The 27342-nt window shown below is 35.5% G+C and overlaps 1 protein-coding gene across 5 annotated transcripts in view; it reads right to left on the minus strand.

Moving 5' to 3' along the window:
• The window catches only part of LOC150105719 (ATPase family gene 2 protein homolog A-like), a 311383-nt gene that overhangs the window by 160794 nt on the left and 123247 nt on the right, over positions 1-27342 (minus strand). For 4 of the 5 annotated variants that reach the window (XR_016548496.1, XM_090395036.1, XM_090395039.1 and 1 more), the window contains 2 exons: positions 21024-21153; positions 3589-3645 (listed from right to left, as the gene is read on the minus strand). Coding sequence is in view for 4 of the 5 variants with exons in the window: in XM_090395036.1 (XP_090251162.1) it covers positions 3589-3645; positions 21024-21153 (187 nt within the window). In the remaining variant the exon portion in view is untranslated. The remainder of the gene's footprint in view (positions 1-3588; positions 3646-21023; positions 21154-27342) is intronic. The other variant, XM_090395038.1, reaches the window with a different exon arrangement.

Here is a 27342-nt window from a genome sequence, read left to right on the forward strand (position 1 = left end):
TCATAAGTTCTATTCTCATCACCAAACTACAGGAATTTTTACTAAGCCTTTTTTTGACCAGTACCCGAGTTAGTTGATCTCTGGCACAGGCAAGCGGGTTTTTTTCTCCCAGAAACTCAGGTTTTTTTCATCCTATAAACTCAAGAAAATGAACCGTAGAACCAACAATATTTTCAGATAGTAAAAGCATAGTGTTAAGACTAGGGACCATGAGATGGTGGCAGTTCTCAGCCACCTCTCTTTACTGGAGGCCATATATAATTAACGATAGTCTTGGGCCAGCTATCTCTGACTGGCTAGCAGTGGAGATTGAACTGCCCCTCAGTCTCCAAAAGTTAGATAGGGCTAAAACAGCCTCACCTACTCCCTATAAGGAATAAAAGGTGTTAGCTGATTTTTTTTTTTACATATTTTTTCCCATCAAATAAAATCTCTGAAATAAGTAATTTGCAGTAATTTATTGCACCATCCACATACAAAAAAAATCCTCAAAATTAGTGATATTTATTTCTTTACTGAATCTATTTCTTTTACTTTTCTTCTTAAATATGAGCTCATGAATGTGATTCATGTTTCTATGTTATGTTATAAGATGGCATGTAACTATTTCTGGCCTTCATCAATTTAATGTACCACCCAAATATAATTCTTTTATATATTCGTTGCTTGCACATTCTGAAACCGTAGAATCATTCTCACCTGTGTAGTTTTGATTTCAATGTAAAGCAAATAAATGCCATAATTCAGCACAAGCACAGTACAGCACAAGACATTTCATTCCTGTTGGGAATGATTATTAAAGCAAATTTACAGTTTGCAAATGTAGCTGAAGAAAGCACAATGTAAGAATGTTTAATATCTGAAAAAATATGAGGGTAATTAATATTTCAGCTGCTCTTATAGCTTTGCGGTAATATCTGATAGATTAACAAGAGGAACTTTTTCACTTTCAGAAAAAAAAAATTACTTTGTCTGCACAGTAACAATTACAATATTTGAAAAAGTAAGTTTCTGTGACTTGGCAGGTCTGTAGGAAGCTTCTAATATTGAGACCACATTTTAAGGTAAACAATGATGTTAATAAAAATAAGCAATTATAACCTTACAAGTTTTGTAAGATGATGTAAGTCAGGGGTACTTTAACTAGTTCCTCTGACTTACATCATCATCAAGGTAAAAAGTTATACACAACAAAAGACTGGAAACAATTAATAACGCATATCATAGTTCGCCCACCGATTTGAGGTCCCTCGACACTTCTGCGCATCTCAGAAAAAGAAGAATCCATTCCGATAATAGGGTAATCAGTCCATATAATGGGATGAGTTGTTTATTATTACCGGTCGGAAAATTAACTTCTCTTTTATGATTATTGTAGTTAACTATGTTGCTTGTATAACAGTTGGAAAATTTTACCTATAAAGCACGTGATTTCGCGTGTTGGCGACCAATTCGGACGTCCTTCATTTTTTTCTCCCCTTCAGCATGAATCGACTATTCTTGGAAAGACGCGAAGCAGGGACCTGGAAACGGTGGGCGAACTTTAGCAGTGTTCCAACATGCATACAGTAATGAATTTACGTTTTTATTTTGGTTACTTATTTGTATGTACCAATTGTGAAGTTCTGATAACATCTAATATGTGTAATTAATTGTTTCTAGTCTTTTGTTGTGTATAACGTTTTGGTAGTACCACTCACAACTTACAAAAATTGTGGGTTTATAACTGCTTATTTTTATTAAACACGTTATTTACCTTAAAATGTAGTCTCAATACCTGAAGTTTCCCACAAGAACTGTATTTTTCAAAAATATAAATTATTTATTTTTTATCTACTTATATTTTTGTGAAGGTTGAAGTTTTTCCCAACAATGCAGATTATTATGGTTTTGATTATCCTACTGAGGAAGAATTTCTAAATCATCCCACTGCATCAAGAATCCATTTCAACTAAAATCCTCTGTCCCCATCCTTTGTCACTCATTACCTGCACAAGAACATACTGAGTCCAAATCTCACTGATGAAAGGAGAAAATTAAGCATGCATGCACACACACTTGCACCATATTTCTTTAAAGGTAAGGTTATGTCAGCTGGCATTAGGAAGAAATATCAGGGCATTTCCTCTCAGAAACTGGTTTTTTCTCCTCCTAAAAAGGAAGAGGAAATATTTTGTATTATGTCAAAGTCATAATGAATTTCTGATTCTTTCAAAGATCATCAGAATTTTTTTCTCTGATGGATTTTGAAGATCTGGTTGAAGTAAATAACCAAACTATTTATATAAACTATAGAGAAATACAGAGAGAAAAAACAACAACAACATAATAATAATAAAAGAATTATTCTTTTTGATCTTTCTTCATTTTCTTCTTGCTGAAGAATTCAAGAATCACTTAACAAATAACAGTAAAAGAGATTTACAAACTGAATTTTAATTCACAAGAGCAACAAATTCTGTAACAGTAGTAAAAAAATACCACACACAAATAGCTAATGTTTAAATAATTCTGAATGACAACACATAATTTTAATGATTATTTAAATTAAGGGGATATTTAATCCCACATTATTTCGAAGCCGAATAAGAAACTCTAAGATAGAAATCAAAGAGTTTCATGCCAAATATAGCAAGCTATAAAAGTTTGGCGAGTCCAAGCATAAGCAAATACCTGGGTAGTACAATACCGGGCAACTCGTAGTAAAGGTAGATAAAGCTAGGATCACAATTCTTAGTATTAACCCTAATGTAAAACTCATCCCCAAGGAGATGTATGTTGTTTTACATTAAGATTTTGTAAAACCATTACTGGTTTCAACCTTTATTGAGGTCTCATCAGTGAGTAGGTAGACCAATAAATACCAAGATTATAGTGATAATAGCTTTAATACTTTACCGTACGAGTTGTTAAAGAAGTGCACAAATAAATTAATGAAATAAAGAGCCAAAAGGCTTCACTTTGGCGATGTAAAAATTATTTAAATTAAGGGGATATTTTATCCCACATTATTTCAAAGCCGAATAAGAAACTTAAGATAGAAATCAAAGAGTTTCATGCTGAATATAGCAAGCTATAAAAGTTTGGCGAGTGAAAGCATAAGCAAATACCTGGGTAGTACAATACCGGGCAACTTGTTAGGGTTAATACCAAGAATAGTGATCCTAGCTTTATCCACCTTTACAACGAGTTGCCCGGTATTGTACTCCCAGATATTTGCTTACACTTGGACTCACCGAACTTTTATGGCTTGCTATAATCGGCATGAAACTCTTTGATTTCTATCTTAGAGTTTCTTATTCGGCTTTGAAATAATGTGGGATTAAATATCCCCTTAATTTAAATAATTTTTACATTGCCGAAGTGAAGCCTTTTGGCTCTTTATTTCATTAATATTTTTAATGAATTTTTTTTTTTTTTAAATTGCAGATGTAAAAACAGTATTAGTAAGTTATTATGTAGAAGAGTACTGTATATGACAGGTACACAAATCTGTCAACTTTACTTATGCATCTTAAATTACTAATATCTTTTCATATCACAGTGAAACAAAATTATTTAAAATAAAACAGGATCAAAACAACCAACCTTTCCTGAGCTGTCTTGAAAATTTTTGTCAGATTTTCTTCAGTTTTGCCTAAATATCTTAAAAAGAAAAAAAAAAATCTTGTCCTTCATTCCCAAAATATGATTTTTATAAATAGAGCTGTATTTTAATCATTACATGTTCTGAATACAAGAGTGACAATTATTGGTATATATTCTAAAAAAAAAAAAAAAAAATTAAAATATTCATGGAAATGATCCTACTAAAATAAAAACTCAAATGTGCTCAACTATTTAAGCATCCTAGATACAAAAGTTATGATCCAACCAGCCAGATCAAGTCCTCTTGCAGTCAATTTGGTGGCATATTGCATGTAGAGTGGTTATTAATGCTCATGAAGGATAAATAACTTTTTCATATTTTAGTTGATAATATTAGGTTGGCTTATTGTAGTTTTTGTTTTAAATGTGTTTGATTGACTGAGTTATATTGCAGGATTTTGAACAGTGGTGTGTGTGTGTGTGTGTGTGTGAATTATACACATGTTTACACAAGAATATGTTCTCATCATCATCAAATTCCAGAAAATGTACCCTCAAGGGGTGTACAGAATATGATAGTACTACATGAAAAATTTACATCATTACTAACTTCCTATCTACAATTTTCCTCCAAATCGGTCTGTTACTTGTCAAGACGCCAATATTATCAGATCTTATATTCCTATCGTCTAAGTCACTTTGTACTGTATAAATCCACCTATATCCTGGTCTTCCTCTGGGTCATTCCCCTGCCAATCTGGCAGAGAACACTTTTGTTGCTAATCTTTCCTTGACCATTCTGTTTAAGTGACCATACCACCTGAGATCAGCTCTGAAAACACATTCTGGATGCTGACAATGTCAAGTTCTTTCCTAATATCCTCATTTTTAATATGATATTGCCATTGACCATCTGTTCACACCTCTAATCTTTCTCAGGACTCTCATATCTGCAGTCTCTAGTCTTTGGTCAAGTGTTTTACTTCTGACCCAGCTCTCAGATCCATAAATTAAAACTGGTTTGAATACTGTCTTGTATACAGCTAATTTAGTGTTCCGACTAATTTCTCTCTTATTCCATATGAATTTATTCAATTGACTTCCTACCATACCAGCTTTGTTGATTCCCCTATTTAATTTACCATCTTCACTAAAAATCGTGCCTAAGTAGCTGAAATGCGTTACTTGTTCCACAGGTTCTCTGTTCAAAACGCAGTTGACATTTTCAACGATTCTACCTATTTTCATTGTTTTTGCCTTTTTATTGCTGACCTTCATACCATATCAATTACAACAGTTATTCAATTCAGTCACAGGATCTTGCAGACGTGTAGCAGATTTATTTAGAAGTATAACATCATCTGCATAAAGCAAAGAGCTGACATTAACATCTCCAATTTTGATATCATGTTTAATACCACATTTCTTCATAATGTGATCCATATAGATAATGAATAATAGAGGGGGTTATGTACATCCTTGTCTGACACCAGATTTAACATTAAACCATCATCCTGTACTTCCTTCAATTCTAACTGCTGACTTACAACTCAAATAAAGACTAAGTATTGTTTGATATAATGCCCCATTGACACCATATAACTGTAGCGTATTGAATAGCTTCTCTCTTGGCACCTTGTCATATGCCTTTTCCAGATCGACAAAACTTAAATATAGATCATTGTTATATTCCCATGATTTCTCAACTATTTGTTGTAAAGTGAAGATCTGATCCTGACAGCCTCTATTTGGCCTGAATCCAGCTTGTTCTTCACCAAGCTTTTCTTCCACAATCCTTCTCAAACATTTCTCAAGTATACTTGCAAAAATCTTACCAAGAACGCTCAATAGGGAAATACCTCTATAATTCTCACATTCAGTTTTATTTCCCTTTTTATACATGGGTACTAAGAGAGCTCTACTCGAACCATTGGGAATTCGGCCCTCTGTTCAGGCTTTCTGAACTATCAATGCAACCAGTGTAAGACTTTTATACCACCATATTTCAGCATTTCTGGCCGAATATCATCTACTCCTGCTGCCTTTCCACATTTCAAGCCTTTGATGGCTTTTTCTGCTTCAAGTATGGATATGTATTCCTGACTGTATGCCTGTTGAGTGTTTTTTACCATTGTGCTATCACTGCTTGTTTCATTTAGCAATATTTCAAAGTAATTACTCCATACTTCAAGGATATCTTTTTCTCCCATTTTCATGTAACCTTTATCATCTCTAACTCCTTTTACAACACTCTTTCCTCCATTTCTAAGCTTCTTCAACAAACTCCAGAATATTTTGCCACCTTCTTGATATTTATTTTCTATATTCTTGCCAAAGTCCTCCCATGGCTTTTGTTTAGCTAGTTTTACACAGTGTTTAGCTTTCTTACATTTGTCTCTGTATTCTCTAAGAGCACATGCTGACTTATTTGCCAGGAACTTTTGATATGCTTTCTTCTTTTCCTTCACTGCCTCTTTAACTTCCTGTGTCCACCATGGTGTTCTGATTTTTCTATCCTTGCAGACAACCTCACTACATGGCTCTCTGGCTGAATCAATCAGTGTTTTCTTCAAGGCTTGTCACTGAATCTCCAAGGTTTGGTTGCTGTTCTCAAACTCTTTCATTTTTCCTTCAATAAATTTTGTGTATTTTAGTCTACAGTTCACATCTGAGAGCTGCTCAACTTTTATTCGCTTTAACACTTTCTTACATGTTCTTCTTTTCAATATGAAATTCAATTTTATCCTGCTAAAGACTAAATAGTGATCACTTCCAATTTCAAATCCTCTGTACACTCTGGTGTCCTGTACCAGGGAGAAAACATCACTATCAACAATATCGTATTCAATGAGACTTTTCTTATCATTGCCTCTTCTCTCCATGTGAATTTGTGCACATTTTTATGTTGGAACATGGTGTTAGTAATAACCAGTCCATGTCCTGAGCAGAAATCCAACAGATATTTGCCATTATTATTAGCTTTGCTCTTTTCTCCAAATTTTCCCGAAATATTTTTGTATATCTGGCAATCATTTCCCACTTTGTTATTTAGATCCCCAACAAGGACCAACTTTTCCTTTTACATTGTGTCAGTTGCTTTCTCTAAAGCCTCAAAAAATTTTTTCCACTTCTACCTTAGTAGAACCTTCTGTGGGACCATAGGCACAAATAAGTCTTATTGTCCACTTCCCCATTCTCATATTTGACCACATCACTCTACTTGAGACTGACTGGCATTCAAGAAGATTAGCCTCGTATCTAGTGTTCAATACTATGGCTACTCCTTCTTTTTCTTGATTGTCATTGCCTGAATATAACATTTTGTATTTATTGCTCAGAAAGATCTCACCAGTTTTGGTCTTTTTTGTTTCAGTCACCCCAATTATGTCGATCTGGTACTTATCTAATTCCCCAGCTAGCTCTATTTCTTTGCCATTCAGGCTTCTTATGTTGATAGTACCGATCTTTAACTCTGGTGATGTTGATTTGGGATGTTTTTAGATTTGTTCCAGTAGCTGACTTTTCGCTGTTCGCCCTTGTTCCCTGGCGAAAACAACAGGGGGCCTTGTTTAACCAGGTGACGCCCCAGCCGGCATGAAATTTTGTCATGTTGTACCATCATTTTGTATTTTGGTTTAAGCCAACAAGAATACAATTTGGTCAGCTAAATCCCAAATTGTCAGCTCATCCTTGTTCGTTCAGTATCCAGGTACATAGATACCCAACAGGGTGCACCACGAGAAGGTGAGGATTGGATATTAGGTCAAAAGCTCGGGTCGGTTCTCCGCATTCCTTTAAAGGCTATGTGGAGGTCTCCTTTCAGTTATATAGCTTTGACCCTTAAGCAAGAATATTTTAATATTTGCGAAATATTTCAGTCTGAAAATAACAGACTATCTTCAGTGGTTACGTGGGAACAGTTTTTAACAAGGTGGAATACCGATAATTGATCATTCAAAAGTACGACGAGCCGCATGATGTTACATTGCTAAGCATTAAAGAGAGGAAAATTTCATCAGAGTGATGATTAAACTATAAGTATTAATTCACAATTTAATATAATAATCTTAATTTATAAATAACATTAGACTAATGAAGGAATTAAAAGTCTCAATTTAAAAAAAAAAAAAGACACTGTTATTGAAATGACTGTATATCCTTATCAAAAATATGGGAAAGTTTAATCAGGATAACACAATTTTTATCTTTTTTTAAATTGAGACTTAATTCCTACATTAGCCTACTGTTATTTATAAATTAAGATTATTATATTAAATTGTGAATTAATACCTATAATTTAATTATCACTCGGATGAAATTTTTCCTCTCTTTAATGCTTAGCAATGTAACATCACGTGGCTCGTTCTACTTTTGAATGATCAATTGTTGGTATTCCACCTTGTTAAAAACTGTTCCTATGTAGCCACTGAAGATAGTCTGTTATTTTCAGACTGAAATATTTGGCAAATATTAAAATATTGTGTAAATGTGTGTATAATTCATAATCATAATGTCACCAGTTTCTCTAAAGAGTAGAAGTGTGCATGTGTGTGTGAGAGAGAGAGAGAGAGAGAGAGAAATGTATTCATCGTGAAAACTAAAGGTGTAGAAGGAAATTGAAACTGGAGAAAGAGAGAGAGTGTGTATTAAATGTTTCAAAAGTAAGTGCCTATTAGGTAACTAGAACATAGTAAATGTTAGTAGAGTGGACGGTATTGATGGTAGGATAGAAAATGTTTGAATAAATGTTGAACGTGCACCCATGGAAATAGAACAAAATGGGCATAAATAAAGAAATAGCGCACTTGAATGTTATCCTTCATAGGACAAAGTGCAAAATTGAAAAACTGCAGAATCAGCAAGAGATTAGCATAGTTCAGAAGAGAAAGAAGAAGGTGATCCGATGTAATAATAAAGAGTGAGTGAATAATAAAGAATAATAAAGAGTGAATAATAAAGAAAACCAAGGTAAGGAGAAAATTATGTATGGAGACTCACTGAGCAGAGGAATACTTAATGAAAGTGTGACAAAACCGTGTTTCCCTGGTGCTAAATTAACGATATTTGTCATGTCATCCAGACGCAAAAAAAGTAAAGCGATAGAATTGATTGTCTTGGTGGGCACAAATGATTTGAGAGGTGAGATGTAGTCTACCAGTAAGAATGTAAAGAAGTTGTTAGAAGAGGCAAAACTGAAGAGAGAGCGAGAGACTGAGAGAGAAGGTGAAGACTGTAATCTTCTGACACACCATGATAGAGGCAAACTAAGGAGGGTGTTGGTAGCTAATGAATCAATATGTAGGCTATGCAGAAGGAATAATGTAGGATTTGTGAATCTGTGGTCTGTCTGAAGGAAAGAAAGATTTGTATAATGCTGATGGATTGCAACTAAATGGCTTTGGAATTAGGTGTCTAGAGAGAGCTTTGTTCACTGAGCATGCTGAAGAAACAAATTCAGGAAACTTAAGCAATTAGGGTGGAAGCAGGTGAGTTTGTGTGAAGGCACCCTTGAGGCGAGTGAGGGTGACCAAGTGCAGGAACCTAGTCTCTTAAGCAAAAATATCGAATAGAGTAGTTACTTCAGGAAGTACAGGTAGGTAGGCTGCAGCTTCTATATACTAATGCCAGAAGCATCAGAAACAAGAGGGAGAAGTTTTTGGCATTGGTCAGTGCAACCTCTCTAAAAGTTATAGGAATTAGTGAGGCTTGGCTAGGTAGTTCCACAGATGATCTGGAAAACATATATCGGCAAATTAGTACAATATGAATACAACTTGGGTGATTATTATGGGGGGGATTCAACTATGGAGATATAGACTGGAAGGAAAAAAGATCACATGGCAGGAAGTAAATGGAATTTGTACACCTAGGCTAAGAGAGAGGTAACTGAGAGATAACTGCTTAAGGTAGTATGTGATAGGGGTGGGTGGGGAATAAGGGGAGTGTGAAAGTACCTGGTCATAGGATCAGAAGAGCTATCCAAGGTGACCACATTGCTTCCGATTAGTGAAAGTGAACATATGGTCTTCACTTGGGAGATTGTACAACATGAGGAATATTCTGTCAAGAAGGGGTATATGTGAAACTACAAGGAAAGTGAGTATGATGAGCTTAAGAGGAAACTTAAATCTGTGTCATGGCATAAAACACTGTTAGGATATTTAGGATGTTACTAAGGATGTTAGTAATGCATGGGGAGATAGTTAAGGATCATCTTGAGGAAGCAATATTAAATTGTATACCTCCTGTAAGGAGGGTTAATCAGGTAGGAATTAGATGGATGAGTAATATCATTAAGCATGAGCTGCAAGAAAAAGAAAATGCTGTGTAAGGTATATAAGAAGAAAGATGACCAGCATGAAAAGAAAGGCAAAATCAGATTATGAGAAGAATCTAGCCAAGCAGATCAAAGGAATCTCAAAGAGTTCTTTCATTAGATGGCAAATAAGAAGAAGAATGACTATGGAAGATTAATCTTAATGGGTGATGATGATCACAAGGAGACAGAAGCGGATAAAACAGTTGAGTTACCACTTTGAAAGGGTATATCATCCAAGTGAGGTTACTGCTTTAACATATGTTACAGACACTCATGTGGGAAAAGCAGTGGATGAATTGGAGGTTCATAATTGCAGAATCTCAGTGTAAATACAACTGTGGGATTAGATGGGATGTCAGCTAGGATTTTGTGGGAATGTGCAGGGAAACTGGTAATGTCTTTAACTAGGCTCTTTAATTTAAGTTTCAGCTCTGGTAGAGTTCCAAGGGAGTGGAAAGAGGGCAAAATAATTCTGCAAAATAAGTCTTAGGATCTCCCTAAGACTGCAGTAGCAAATTATAGACCAATCAGTATCTTAGACATGGTAGTAAAAGTACTGGAAAAATTAGTCAAAAAAGAATTCAAGAATGGGAGAATAAAAATATGATACTGTATTAGGGGTAACATGGCTTTGTGAAGGGTAGGTCATGCTAACTTTTTATAATAGAGTAACAGCTGAGTTGGATAAAGGAAATGGCTACATGATTCTGCTGTATTTTGCTAAGGCATTTGACAGAATACCACATGGAACTGTTATGCAAATTAAAACAAATGGGAATGAATATGACATGGGTTATGTGGATAAGAGGACGGTTGCTGGACAGATATCAAAAAGTAATATATGGAGGGGCAGAATCAAGGCAAAACAGATGTGCTGCAAGGTTCAGTGCTGGGACCATTACTGTTTAATTTGTACATAAATGATATAGGAAATGCCTGAAAGGAAATATTCGGTGTTTGCTGATGATGCAAATTTATCCAGAGTAAAATCAAGGCAATATGGAGAGCTTGCAGGACGATTTAAATAGGCTGTCCGGTAAGGACAAAAGATAATGGGCATCAGTTTAATGTGGAGAAATGTAAACATATTTATTTTGGAATAAACTGATTACAAGCTGTGTACCACACTGACGGAACCATACTACAGGAAATAGATGAAGCTAGATATTTAGGTGTAGTGATAGAGAGAGAGTTAAAGATTAAAGAACATATCACTAAGGTTGCTAAGGTAGCCCATAAGGTTACTTGGCTATTGAACAACACATTAACAAGCAGAGATAAGGAAGTTGTTATTCCTCTTTATAAGGCCTTAATAGGTCCACATCTGGATTAATGTGATCAGGTCTGGTTTCCTGGGTTTCTTGGGGATGAGTAAGCAATGGAGAGGATTCTGAGGCAAGTCATCAAGATGGTGAGTGGTATGTGGAATGCTCTCTATGAGGATAGATTGAGGGTGTGTGAAGTGCAGAAATTGGTTGATAGGAGAAAAAGACAGGATATGATAGAAACATTTAAGTTGCTTATGGTTTTTTTGGATTGAATCGCAGGGGGGGGGGGGGGGGGAATGTTCCAGCACCTAGTTAGAGGGGCCAGAACAAAGGGTCATCCCTGGAAGTTGAATAAAGGTATGGTTAGTAGGGCTGTGAGGACTAGAATTTTTGCTTGGAGAGTTGTTAACGAGTGGAATGGATTGCCAGAGTCAGTTATAATGCTTTGTCTGTTAATGGGTTCATGGAGAAGTATGATAGATAGTGTGGATAGTTCGGGTCTCCTACAACGATTCTTTGGACTCCATGGAGGTGCTTGTATAATAATAATAAACTTACATTATAAGCAATAAACACCACTAACAAACTACTAAAGTCACAGCCAAAGTCACCATAGATCAATGCTATAATAAATCACTACAGCAAGCTGTCCATGGTAGCAAACTATTCTTGTGGACATACGAGTTTCATATCATGAGAGACATCTTGTTATAAAGACACACAAGAAATGCTAGTTCAGCCAGTCAACCCTCAAATAACTAGAAATTTAATTTAAACTAGAAACTTTACGGTTGTTAAATGTTGGTCTGTCAACCAACTCCTGGTTGACACACCGACATTCAATGCCTAACCTGACCAGTTAGCAAACCTAATTTCTTAGAACAAGTAAAAAAATTGTGAGATTACAATATACTGATGAATTTTCACCAAAATTCAACCACCCAGAGTGATTTTATTATATGAATTTTCAAAAGACTTAAAACTAAACTGGTTCGACCTCTAGTCAACATTTGAAATACTAAAATTTCAAAATTGATCAGAATGAACTCTGTTATATGCATACAGATAAAGCAACTACTAAGTGATAATGCATTCTGTGATATGCACTTTTCTTCTTCTTGAGTATATTCTGCAATTGAGCAGGTTCTTCTTTTAGTAACAGAAACTTTCCTTCCACTCTCTTCTGTTCTGAGCCTTCTCTTTCAAGGTTGTGTACCTGTCTAAATTCAGCATGTCATCTAGCATTTTCCTTACTCGTCCTTTGGGTCTTTTTCCATCTATTTTTCCTTCGATGGCATCTCTGATGACTCCATTCCCTCTCAGAATATGTCCGATCCAGTTTCCCTTGCTTCTTTTTTATCCTCCTTAACAGACTTCTTTCTTCTTCTACTCTTTTTAAGAACTCTTCATTAGTTATTTTATCTGTCCATTTGCTTATTTTCCATCCTTCTCCAAATCCACATATCAAAGCTTTCCAAAATCTTAATTTTTGCTTTCTTCAATGTCCAAGTTTCAGCTGCATAGAGGGCAACACTCCACACATAACATTTATTAGTCTTTTCTTTAGGTTTCTATCCATTTTACTTCTGAATAAATTCCATTTTATATTAAAGGCATCTCTTCCCACCGCTATTCTTGCTTTTATGTCACTTTTACATCTTCCATCACCGCTAATAACACATCCTAGATATTTAAATGTCTTTGCTTGATTCAATTTTTCCCCATTTTTTCTGATATCCATATTTGCCTCTTTCCTTGCTATTTTCATTACCTTTGTTTTCCTCATGTTAATTTTCATTCCATAATTGATACAGGATTCCAGTAATCTGTTCAACATATGTTGTAGTCCTGTTTCAGTATTTGATAATAATGCCTTGTCATTTGCGTATCTTATTGCAATCTGTCTGCCTCCAATCTTTATTCCTTCTTCAAAATTCTCCAGTGCTTCTTTAAACATTGCTTCAAAATACATGTTAAACAAAATTGGTGACAGAGAACAGCCTTGTCTTACTCCTTGTCCAATGATACCTGGTTCTGTTGTACCATATATGTCTCTCCCCATGGCAGTTTGTCCCATGTATAGTGAAATAATTAGCCTTCTGTCTTTCCAATCTATACCAACCTTTTCCATTACTTCCACCATCTCATCCCATTTTACAAAGTCAAAAGCTTTTTCAAAATCTATATAACAGATATTAACTTCTTTATTCACTTCCAGACTTCTTTCACTTACTATTCTTAACAGTCCATTCGCATCTCTTTCTTGATTGAATCTTGATATGCGCTAAAAACTGTAATATAGCACCTATTACATAGAAGCGCTGCACTGTAAGTGAACACTTCTGTTATCTGAACAGAGTACAAAATGGAACCGAGATAGTACTGTTACAGCTGCATGTTAAGAATATGTGTAATTTACTTGCATTTTATGATAAGCTGATAAGTGTGTTAGATAAGGGAGAATCATATACAGTGATATTCTTAGACTTTGCAAAAGCATTTGATAGATTATCACATGATAATTTGGTGTACAAGTTGCAGAGGATGGAAACAGACAGTATATTGGTTAGATGGATTAGAGATTGGCTCTCTGAATAATATCAGCAGGTTGTGAAAGATGGAGCAGTGTCTCAAAAAAAGAAGGGTAACCAGTGGTGTGCCTCAGGGTTCTGTTCTTGGGCCCCTGCTGTTTAACTTGTTTGTAAATGATATATCATGTGGACTGACTGGGGATCTTCAGTTATTTGCTGATGATGCAAAGTTGGGAAAATTATAAGTAGCACTGCTGGTGCTCAATCCCTTCAGGAAGATTTAAATAGACTTTTTACTTGGACAAAAGAGTGGGGTTGTAGTTTTAATATCAATAAGTGCAAGGTGTTGCATTTTGGAGTGCAGAAATATAAGGCTGTGTACTATATTGATGGTACTGTACTGTACTGCAGGAAGTGGATGAGATTAGAGATTTGGGAGTGATGGTTGACAGTAGACTGAAGTTTAGAGGCATATTGCTAGGGTTGCACATCGTAGTGCTGTTATGATAAGAAGTACTTTAACAAGCAAGGATAAGGAAGTGGTTGTGCCACTGTATAAGGCACTGGTCAGACCATACTTGGACTATTGTGCTCAGATTTGGTCACTTGGTTTTTCAATGTGATGTGGAGACATTGGAGAGGGTCCAGAGATGAATGACTAAGACAATATCAGGAGTTTAGAATGCTGGCTATGGAGAGAGAGAGAGAGAGAGAGGTTGAAGAGATGTAGATTGCAGAGTTTGGTGGATAGGAGGAAGAGAGGTGATATGATAGAGACGTTTAAGTTAGTGAGAGGATTTTATCAGATTAATCCAGAGGAGATTATAAAAAGAGTAGAAGGTGAGAGGGGAAGAACCAGAGGTCATTACTGGAAGTTATGTAAAAGTGTGGTGAAGAAGGGTGTGAGGAATAGATTTTTTTTAAATGGAGAATTGTCAGTGAATGGAATGCATTGCCAGAATGTTTTGTTAATGCAAGGGGTGTTAAGGACTTTAAGATTCTATATGATAAATATGTTGTCAGTTGAATGAATCGCCCACGTTGAGTCCGTCGACTCCATGGAGGGTGTAATAATAATAACTAATTTTCATAAGTTTTAAGTTAACCTTCAAAGGTACCGCCAACATAACTATAAAACAACAAATTACACCATATCTGCATGGTTAGCCTAGTGGCTGTGGCTTCACAACCATATGCCTGGATTGGCCTAGGTTCAATTCCCGTCAGTGATGTGAGGAGCTGAAGGATCTTCCTCAGCCATAGCCAAGTTAGCCAGTCTTGGGCGTGGACAGTAAGGTGTTTTTCCCACTTTATCCTGGGGTTTTTCATCCTGCAAAGCAGGCAAACTGGCCTTGAGAACTCAACACTACAGATATAGGATACACCGGGGCATAGGGCTGACCACCTTATCCTGTGAATGGTTTGAGGTCCGATGATTAATAAACCCTTGACACTGCAAGGTAAAAGAGGGAAAAAGAAATTGAGATGAGATAATTACTAGCTGAATGTTACTAACCACATACCATATTTGTGTAAGCATGCAGACCTTTCACCTGTGCATAAAATAATTAACATGGTGACATAATTTGTCAATTTATTTTTAGGAATGAGAATGACAAGTTAAAGCTTAACTCCTTGTTCTTTAATTGATGAAACCTGTAAATTATAACAAACTATAATTTATGAGATGTATACACAAATAACTAAATTTAAAATCATTTATACAGATGTTTAGAATTCATCTCTCACAAGTAGTACTACTGTACTAATTTAAGAAAGTCATTTCAAAAGTCCTGTTTACTGCACATGTGTGGCCAGTGGGATGATGTAAAATTTCCTCCATAACGCCTGTTATAAGCTAGATTGAATAAAAACAGTATGTGCTTATTTTCTATTTTTGAGGTTACTACTCTGCAAAAGAAAGACTTCAAAATGGAGGAAAATCTGCTAGTCACTGCAAATAATGAAGACCTACATTTCAAGTGATTATTTGATCTTACGGAAAAGTATGGATGGCAAAACTTGTCAGCATCTTGGCTGCTCATCCCCGAAGCCTCTCAGCCACTTCCTCATTTCATTCTAAGGAACATGCAAATTCCCTGTCACTATGGTGAATACCTTCTTCCAGGTCTCTCTCTCTATTTCTGGCTTTTCACTTTGAAAAGCCAGAAATAGAGAAAAAGACACTGGTTATCTGGATAAGAGGGTGGCTGGTCCCCTGGGTTTCTTGGGAATAAGGACATGGTGGAGAGGATTCAGAGGCAAGTAACCATTCCATAGGCCACTTACCATCTTGGTTACTTGCCTCTGAATCCTCTCCACCACGTCCTTATTCCCAAGAAACCCAGGGGACCAGCCACCCTCTTATCCAGATAACCAGTGTCTTATCTATCCTTATTTGTTCTAATTTGCATAACAGAGTACCACATGCCTTTGCAAAATCATCATGTAGACATTTCCTTTATCCAACTCAGCTATTACCCTATTATAAAAAGTTAGTAAATGACTAAGGCATGACCGAGTCTTCAAGCCATGTTGATCCTCATACAGTATCATATGTTTTATCTACCCATTCTTGAATTCTCTTTTTGAGCATAATAAATTTAGTTTAATCCTTTATCCAAGTGTAAGCAAACAAAGTTTGCGCCTGAAGTATCTTCAGGACTGAGGCAATTTGTGGAATTTGGACACAAGCTCTCATCACTCCTTGTCTCAGTATTTCCCATAATGCAAAGCACATCTCCTTGCGGACCTATGTATAATGCTATGCATTAAGGGAAGAGCCACCACTCCAGACTGGTTCCGACCTTTATTGTGGTCTCGTCAGTGGGAGCCAGACCCAGAAGTGGTGATACTAATGCAGAAGCAATGGAGAAGTCATATTTACCTATACGAGTTGTCGAAAGGTGTACCACCTTATTATTAAATTACTCTGGATTTAGAGAAAGATGTTGGAAGTTTTTTTCACTTTGTTAGACTATAATAAATTTAATAAATTATGACTTAATTCGGTATGTTAGTCAAGTAAATAATTGTTTAATATCCGACTAGTTTCACTGACTAATATCTGTCAGCATTTTCAGAGATACACTGGTAAGCAATGGAAAGTAACGAAAACTAGGAAACTTATCAACAATTCTAAAAATTATATAAAGTTATCACTGTGCATGATACAATACATGTGTCGCACGTGCAATGTTTTACTTGTTGAGATATTTATTGTAATTTTCATGAAAGTTCATTTCTTTTTGGTTAAATGATCTAATTAGAGTTTTCCATATATCTGGTAGGATTAGGCCTTGATTCTTATTTAAGTTACCTGTTGAACGGGCAACTGTAGCAGCTTCTTTGAATGTTCTGGAATGGTAGTTCTCTTCTATGTAGGGCATATGACTCATATCCCATTCAATATTATGGTTGGTAGAGGCGAAGTGGGAAGAAAGGCCTGATATATCTCGTCTGTTATTCCTTACATAACCTATGTGTTCTTTCTTTCTTGTTTCAAAACTTCTAGATGTCTGTCCGATGTAACTGATGCTGCATGAACAGGATATGCTGTAAATTCCAGAGTATTTATAGAAAGGATGGCTGTCATTCAGGGATCTTATAAACTTTTGAATGGTCTCAATAGGTTTGAAGGTTACTCTGATATTGCATGGTTTTAGAAGAAGAGCTAATTTTTTGGATATGGTGCTAACAAATGGAATTGTTATTGAGCTGATGTATTGGGTTTCATCTCGTTGTCTTTGTGGTATGTCATTAAGGAGAATCTTGTTGATGAATCTTGTAGGATAGCCATTTAGGGATAGATCTCTGGATATTTTCATTAATTCTTCTTGTAAGTTGCCAGGGTCTGTGGTACACTGTATAGCTCTTTTTTTAAGCATATGGATAATGCTGAGTTTCTGGGATATGTGGTGAGACGAGTTGAAATGGAGGTAGCGTCCAGTGTTGGTAGGTTTTATATATACTGACAGGTTGATGCTATTGTCAGTTTGTTTCTTAATAAGGACGTCTAGGAATGGAAGTTTATTATCTTTTTCTAGTTCCAATGTGAACTTGATAGTGTTGTGGAAGCAATTAATTTTGTTTAGATAATCCATTAGTTCTTCTTTTTTGTGATTCCAAATGATGAAGATGTCATCAACATACCTAAACCATGTGGTTGGTTTAGGAGTAATTTGGGATAAAATTTGAGTTTCCAAATTTTCTAAGAATAGGTCAGCACAAGAAGGAGCGAGAGGGCTACCCATGGCTAATCCAGTAAGTTGTTTGTAGTAGGTTTTCTGCCATGTAAAATAATTCGAAGTTAAACAATACTTGAACAATTTGGAGATGTTAGGTGGGAACAAGTTTTCTAAGATGTCGATGACTTCTGAAACTGGAACATTTGTGAATAGGGATGCGTCGTCCAGGCTAGCCATAAAAAAAAACACCCGTATCTCTGAAGATAATATTATGGCTAGCCTGGACGTCACATCCCTATTCACAAATATTCCATTCACAAACATTCATATAAATATTAATACATAAGTATTTTAGTGGGATTTAGCATACTTGTAAAATCTGAATAAAAGGTATTTTATTACGAAATTTCCTTTATTCAAGATTTTACATGTGGTGTATATAATCAAGTTTTGCTGTAAGAGAAGACTCACTGGAATAAATGTTATAGGCTCTATTGGTTAGTGTTTTAAAGATACCATATTGTTGGGAGGGCGATCAGAAAGTTTGTGAACATATCTGCCTGTGTGGGATCCTGTATATTGAAAAGCACAGATTACCATTGGGTAGTCTTAACTTAAATGAGTAGGTGTGTTACTGAGGTATTTAGAAAGGCTAAGCTATTATTAGTTTCTCTTTTTATGGTAAACTGGATTTTAGGGTGAAGACTACTGAGATGAGAGAGGAATCTAAAGTGTCTGAGCTATGAAGTCAAATAGAAACACATCAACATATCTTAACCAGATAGAAGGCTTGTGAGTGGCCAAGTCAAGAGTTCGTTTTTCAAAATATTCCATAAAAAATTTCCCAAAAATATGGAAAACACTAATACTTTGAGATCCCAGTTTATATCCTAGGCCACCAACGGGTGCCCAGAGAGAGACAGTGCCCCCACCTAGTTAGAACTCTAGTCTTTCATCCATGTGTTTCACTTATTTTTGTTTTTAGAGAAACTTGTGCCATAGTTCTATACAATACATAGGTGAAAACAACAAGGAATCAATATGTCGAGTTCCAATCCCATACATCTCCGGCATTTTGGAACCGATTTCAAGAATTTCAAGTTACAATTCATTTAGCCAACAGATGCCCGAAGATGTAAGATGGGTCGTTTATGCAGTGAAAAAAGTGAATTCCGGATTTCCAGACACCAAGGTTCCTGATGATCTCTGCCTGTGGAAGTGCCCTCGTCAATATCGAAAAAAGGTACCCGTCTGTGTAAGCAATATCGGAAGGTAGAAGATAACGATCTCGAGGACCTACTGATGTGGACTAGATGACAAAATACCAAGTAAGGTCTATTATATATGATTTAACTAGAGGCAGAAATTGTGGCAGAGATTGCTCTACTTGTGTTTTTAGTTAGTATTACTTCAGGACTGAAGGCAATTAGCGAACCATTGAGAAATAACTTGCTTAGTTGTGTGAGATAAGATAGCGTTGTTATAAGGTGAAAGTTAATGTGCATAATGTTAATTATTGTCTAAGCTTGCCTGGTATAGAATGTGTAGATCTGTTGTGTTGTATGACTTAAGTGTAGGCACAAATATTACCTTAGCCTGTTTACTTAAAGGTGAATTGTTGAACTAGGTTGGATAATATAAGATCTAAGCTAATATTGCTGAGAAGTATAGAACCGGAAAAAAGATTGTGTGCTTAGTGTTAACTTTGATGTACTTTAATTAGCATGAATAAATTGTTTTGTCAAATAACTTGCCTGATTCCTATATACCAATGCACTTCTCATAAAGAGACCGAACCTGTGTGATCTAGAGAGAGAGAGAGAGAGATAAGTAGCCATGACTGAAGAATAGAGTATTCCGTTGCTTGACATAGTGATAAGTGTGAGAGTTATTTCCGGGCTTTGCTGAGTGTTTTTTCTAATGGAAGGATATTTAAGTCTTATCTGCAATTTCTGATGGCGCAGTCATAATAAATAAATAAATTTTTCAGAAATCAATATAGAAAAACACTTGCTGTTTAGACAAAGGAATTGACTCCTGCCAGAGGCAATTCCTAAGTTATAGAATTTCATGCACGTGATTAAGCATAGTTACGACATTGAGAAAAGGATGGGGGTGGTCTAATTGAAAGAAAGGATTAACTGTAGTAGACTAAATCAAAAGCAAGTTCAAAAGATACAAACTTGAAATAAAGATAAATATAAAATAATTCTATTTTACAGTAGTGACTTTTATTACAATTAATAAACTCTCAACATATTTCCCCTCTTCTAAAGATAAATGCTCTCCTATGTCTCTTCCAGGTGTATACCAAGTTCCATGTGACTGCCATCTTTCCTACTTTGGACAAATAGGATGCTCAATAGAAAAAAGAAACAAGAACATCGATCATATATTTTCCACAAAAAATTTGGTAAATCTGAATCAGCTCAACACAGAATAGAGGCAGACCACAACATTCCTGAAACAAGCCTTCTACATGTTAGTACAAATTTGAATGCCTATTTAAAGAGAGTACTGAGGCCATGCTTCACTGCTCTAACTCTTAACTTAAATCAGAATGACTGCCTATCCTTATCAAAAATATGGGAAAATTTGATTTGAATAACACATTAAAGTTTTTTAAAACCAAGAAAACATGAGAATCTCCTCTTCTCTTTATTCTATTTGACTCTATTCTCTGAAATCACCTTCCATACAAAATATTCAACTATAACTTTTGAAGAAAAACAGCAACAGTTTCCTTACTTCTTTCTCCCTTAATCCTTGCCTACATATAGTACCAGCATGATGTTCTGCAACCTACTGTGTATAGAGCTTCAAAAAAAAAAAAAAAAAAAAAAAAAAAAAAAACCTCAACAAAACAAAACTTTGAACAGTTTATTATCATATTATTGTCACATATATTTCCTGGTGAAAACCAGGAAACATAAGTCCAACTTGGGTGGCAATTGGCATGAATTCCACAAATTACCCAAATTTCTACCTGATACTAGAATTATATGTAAAGAGTACCATGAAAGGCATTCAAAGGTAGTTTTATAATGAGAGACTGTATCTTCCAGAAATGATAATTTATCTTGACCGAGATACTATAATTTATACGTTATACAAAAAAATTTCAACTTACTTGCTATATATATCATAGCCGTTAATGGTTAAAAAATGAAATCCGCATTCACTTGCGACCGCATTAGCAATCATTGTCTTTCCTGTCCCTGCAGGTCCAAACAGCAAAATTCCTACTGGAATACTTAAACCTGTAAGGTATAAAATTATTATAAACCAATAAAACTACATGGCAATGGTGGGCAATTTTAATATTTTACACATGGCAAATTACAGAATGCCAATTTGTGTAAATTGGCATTCTGTAATTTAGCATTCTTTTGGAAACTTAAAATTTTACAAATTAATTTGCTATATTAGCACAGAGCTTTCTGGACTAAAACCAGAAAGCTCTGTGGTAACATAACAAATTATTCCTGTAGGGTTAGATTTACAGAGCTCTATACTTGAGATGTTTTCCCATATTTTTTGTATTGTGATGCTGATGAATTTGTTTAGGTCTGGAGAATGTTGTGCTGTGAGGGATTTCAGAAATAGTCTCTCTGATTTCTATCTGCTTCTGTAGTATATTAGATTTTTTTTTTTTTTAAATTTTTTTTTTAAATCACTGAATATGGAGATTTGTACTCATGGCATAGTTGTCCCCCACCCCACACACACACAGAATGGCTGTAGTTCAGATGATGAACATAGTTCCTGCACTCTTCTAGTTTAGAAGAACAGGGAATAACCAACAAATAACAACATTTTATAATTACTTATAATAGATACATATAATGAAACTATTTACCTTACCTGAAAATTTATTTTACATTTTCATCCTATCCATACTAGAATGAGAAATTTCATTATTTCATTTAAAAAAAGAAAATATATAAATTTATATTTTCCTTGACTGCACCTAATAGGTTCATATTACAAGTACTGAATTCTTTGCAGTATCTAAAATTGATTTATTTACAAAAATAATAATTTTCTCCATATCTTAAACAAATTTCATTTATTATATTCACTGATCTCATAATTACATTCCTGACCTGTACTCTAAGTTGGGGAGGGGGGGAGAGACAGGGGATATTGTGATAGTACTACATGAAAAAGTAAGATCATTACTAACGTCTATCAACAGCTTATTTTTTATTACTATTCCTCCTCTAAAATAATCTGTTATCCCTCAAGACTCCAATATTACTAGATTGTTTGTACTTATTTAGCATTTATTTTTTTACACTAATTAGTGACACTATTTTAAATAATGGCAGTTAAATTACAAATAGCGTATCGCCAAGTCCCCCTCCCCCATTTTGCACGATATCATACGGGATTTTGTAGCATGCGGGACTTGCAGAATGTATGCATCCCGGCGATTGTATATGTGGCAGGAGAAAGAAGAGGGAAAACGTATATGCACAAAATGCAGGCAATGAGAGGAACTTGGTAATTTAGAAATGACCATAACTGACCTCGTTGAGTCAGAGACGGGAGATTCTCCACGTAGAAAGATGACGGGTATGATAGAGGGCGAGAGAAGTATCAATAAAATAATAAGAGTGGGAAGTATGGAAAGGTTGAATGATTCTGAAGTTTTAGGAGATAGTCTCAATTGGGAGGATGAATGGCAAAAAGAATGCTGACTTACAGAGAGAGAGAGAGAGATGAGCTGAAAGATCAGGTGGAATGTCTGGGGAATGAGACGAGAAGTGTGAAAGATGAAATTCAGCGAATGGAAGAGACGAATGAAGAGAATCAGAGGAGGAGTGAGAGACAGTTATGCGAATGAGAGAATAGTAACAATAGTAGAGGAGAGGGATTGAAAGAGAGTTATGAGAATGGCAGAAGAAGGGAGAATAGGAACAGTGTAAAAATATTTATGTAGCTATAACAAGTCTAAATATTTTTACATAAAGTTTACCAAGGTCGAGCCCAGTAAGACCTGAAACTTGTAAATAGTTGTATGTTATATGTAAATAATCCCAATGGGAATTTGTATGTGCTCTATGCCAAATAAGGGAATATTCTAGAAGGTATAGTATTAAAGCAATACCTTGCCAATAGTAAGCAGTATAATTTTAGATTTTTGTAAAGACGTCAAACTTTGTGCGTGTGTTCTACATGGGAAGCTCAAGGTCAGTGCTAGGTAGACCAACAAAAGCTTCAAACAAATGTCTGCTGCCAGAACGAATAGGATTTAGGGAGCGTAGGAGAAAAACAAAGGAAGGGTCAGTCAAAGAAAAGGATCAAGGCATTTCGCCGAAATGTTCGGGGTTCACATATCTCCGCACAAGGATTCGGAAGTGACTGAATAAAAGGCGTAGGCGAAAAGATTGCATCATCGGTTCGAGAAATTTTCATCAAGGATCCAGAGGTCAGGATCGGTTCAAGAAATTTTCGTCAAGGATCCAAAGGTCAGGATCGGTTCAAGAAATTTTCGTCAAGGATCCAGAGGTAATAATCGCAAAGTTGCAGGCGATTGTCCATCAGATGTACGCCATCGGGAACACAACTTCAAGGGAAAGTATGCCACAGATCTGAAAGAAAGATGACGAGGAGCCGATCCGCCAAGTAAAACTGATAGTCGATGACGAATTGACGAGTCTTCACCAGGAGCTGTTGTCAGAGGGAAGAAAGTGCTCCGTTGATCCAACGCGCATGCAAGCATTCCAAAAGCCGATAATCTTCACCCAAAGTGCGGCAGTATAGCATCCCAAGGGAACATCAGTGACCCATCGCTGGCGTAAAGAGAGATTGAAAAACCTGAAATGGAAGAAAAAGGGAAAAGAAGTCCAGCCAAGTACACAGTGGGTAGCAGCTATAAAAGTGAGTTGACCCGTTTCTTAAATTTCCTTGAGCTTTTAAGAGAACACTTATTAATGGACTGTAAGTAGAGGCTGATCTAAATAGGCAAATCTAACAGTTAAATATTGTAAAGTCATTAAGTGTCAGGAATTTGTAGTTTGAAATAAGTCAGAGTGTAACTGTTTGCTGAAACTTGCCTATAGAATATTCCCAGCATAGAAAGGAAAGAGCAATTGAGTGTAAAAGATATTGTTTATGTATTCAATGAGTAAGATTTAATAATTTAATAACAAGTACCATTGATCAGTATAAATGACTTGTGTTGCATTAAGAAAATTAGTTAAATATGTGACATGATTTGCATGAGATAATGCAGGAACTTACTTAGTCTATTTATGCAGATTTGAATTGTGATGTTTCCTTTTATTATTGAAAGTGCAGTGTAAAAATGTGTCATGTGAATTAAAGTTTTGTTGTTTAAACATTAATAGAGTGTTGCCTGATAATTTAATTCTTTGATGCAGCGTTCTAAATAAAAACAACCGAGCTTGTGAGCGGGGAAGATAGATAATACTGGCCAACAAAAAAAATTTTTTTTTCTACTGATTATGATCTGACACTTGTTTTTTACTAATTTGGGTATGCTGATTTCAAATATCAAATTTGAAATTTGATATTTTTCTCTATCACGTCAGGTTTTTCCTCTATGGCATTTTCTTTTTGCTAATTTGTAAGTTTTTGATAGATTTAAAGAGGCAGTACTATTTAGAGGATCAAAAAATCGATTTTTTAATATTATTTTCTGAAAGTATGTACTTTTAAAAATCTGTTCCTAACTTTTTATCAAGAAATTCCCGAAGATATAGCCTATTATTCAAAGCGGTGCGCAGATCAGAATCGAAGCGCTCACCGCTCTCTCTTGTTAGTAAACGAATAAATGCGTACTGGCGCTTTAAATGCGAGAGATGCCGATTACCGAATTAAATACATTTAGTTGATGAAAAGTAGGCGATGACAACTGCCTAAAACAAACGAATGCTACATGCTTCATAGCGGACAAAGACCGATCGAAATCAGTCAATCTTTAATCGATCGTGAAAGTATGATGAGCGCTTATAACGTTTCATAAAGTCTCTGGTTTTTTTTTTTTTTTTTTTTTTTTGTCTTGTTAATTTCATGTTAGTCGGCAGTGAAGAAAATACATCATGTCTACTACTAATCGAAATTGTGTCAATAGTATAGATTCCTTCTGTTACATTTGTGGCAGCTTTACTGTTCCCAGTCAAAGGACATATATCACTGATTTCGTTGAGAAAGTGTACTTTACATACTTTGACGTAAAACTTGCAGATTAGGACAATTCATGGGCAGATCAGAATCAGAGCGTTCACCGCTCTCGCTTGTTAGTAAACGAATAAATGCGTAAGAACCTGCAACTGCATGTACTGGAGCTTTAAATGCAAAAGAGGGCGATAACTGACCTAATACATTTAGGTGATGAAAAGTAGGCGATGACAACTGCCTAAAACAAATGAATGCTATATGCGTCATAGCGGACAAAGACCAATCGAAATCAGTCAATCGTTAATCGATCGTGAAAGTATGATGAGCGCTTATAATGTTTCAATAAAGTCTCTGGTTTTTTTTGTCTTGTTAATTGCATGTTAGTCGGCAGTGAAGAAAATACATCATGCCTACTACTCAAAAATGTGTCAATAGTGTAGATTCCTTCTGCTACATTTGTGGCAGCTTTACTGTTCCCAGTCAAAGGACAAATATCACTGATTTCGTTAAGAAAGTGTACTTTGCATACTTTGACGTAAAACTTGCAGATCAGGACAATTCATGGGCTCCAAATAAAGTGTGTAATTCATGTGTAGAATATTTTACGACAGTGGAGCAAGGGAAAATGCCAAAAATTAGCTTTTGGCATTCCAATGATTTGGCATGAACCAAAAAATCAAGTAGATGATTGCTATTTTTGTTTAGTTCAGACCTCTGGTTATAATAAGAAGAATAAGAAAAAAATTGTGTATCCAAATCTCGACTCAGCAATTCAGCCAGTTGCTCATTCCAATGAAATAGCCGTGCCAATTTATAAAGGACTTCCTTTACTTGAGAACGAGCATGATCGGGATATGCCAGATGTTCTTGAGGAGCAAGATGCAGATGTTGATTTAGACAATGAAAATTTAATTTCTAGTTCTGGACCGCAACGTTTTACTCAAGCGGAATTAAATGACTTAGTAAGAGATTTGGGCCTATCAAAGGAATCAAGTTAGCTTCAAGATTAAATGAAAAAACTTACTGGAGCAAGATACGAAGATAACTTTTTATCGTAGCAGGGAAAGTAATCTTGTACAATATTTTAAACACGAGTGTGAGTTTGTTTACTGTAACAATGTGTCAGGTTTACTAATTGAAATGAGTGTTGTACAATAATCACCGAAATGAGTGGCGTTTATTTATCAACAGTTCAAGCAGAAGTCTCAAGTGTGTCTTACTACACAATGGGAATGTATATGGCTCAATTCCTATTGGCTATTCAGTCCACTTAAAGGAAACATATGAGGACATTAAAGAGGTTCTGAAGTTTTTAAAATATACAGACCATAACTGAATCTTCTGTGTGGATCTTAAAATGGTGAACTTTTAGCTTGGCTTTCAAAGAGGATATACAAAGTTTCCATGTTTTCTATGCTTCTGGGATAGTTGAGCTAGAAACCAACACTGGAGTCAGAAACATTGGCCTCTTAGAATATCCTTAAATGTTGGAGAAGAGAATGTTATAAATCAACCTTTAATCAACAGAGAAAAAATCATTTTTCCACCTCTACACATCAAACTAGGTCTTATGAAGCAGTATGTTAAAGCTTTAGATTTACAAGGTGACTGTTTCCAATACATATGTGAAAAATTTCCACGACTTAGTTATGAAAAAATTAAAGCCGGTGTATTTGATGGACTGCAAATTAGAACTTTAATGAGAGACCCAAATTTCATCAACTCTATGAATGAAATTGAGAAAGAGGCGTGGACTTCATTTACGATGGCTGCGAATAATTTTCTTGGAAACAAAAAAGCGTGCAATTACAAAGATCTAGTGGAAACAATGCTTGAAAATTTCCAGCACCTAGGTTGCAACATGAGCATAAAGCTTCATTTCCTATACAGTCATCTTGATAGATTTCCCGAGAATTTAGGTGCTGTAAGCGAAGAATGGGGCAAAAGATTTCATCAAGACTTAAAAAAACTATGGAAGATCGGTACCAAGGAAGATGGGATTCTCACATGATGGCCGACTACTGTTTGAGTATTCAAAGGGATTGCCAAAACAGAACACACAGCAGAAATTGCTACAAACAAAAATGTATTCCCTGAAACTCATGTGTAAGTAAAATTGTTATTTTTTTATAAATATGCTTGTAATTTTTAATGAATATTGTTAAGTAGTTATGTATCTAATTATCGGCCTCTCTCACATTCAAAGAAGCAGTACGCGCCATTGCAGGTTCTTATGCATTTATTCGTTTACTAACATGCGAGAGCGGTGAGCGCTCCGATTCTGATCTGCGCACCGCTTT

The sequence above is a fragment of the Typopeltis vanoorti genome, chromosome 6 (genome assembly GCF_054136105.1).
Source record: "Typopeltis vanoorti isolate ZY-2024b chromosome 6, IOZ_Tvanoo_1.0, whole genome shotgun sequence".
In the NCBI taxonomy this organism is placed as follows: domain Eukaryota; kingdom Metazoa; phylum Arthropoda; class Arachnida; order Uropygi; family Thelyphonidae; genus Typopeltis; species Typopeltis vanoorti.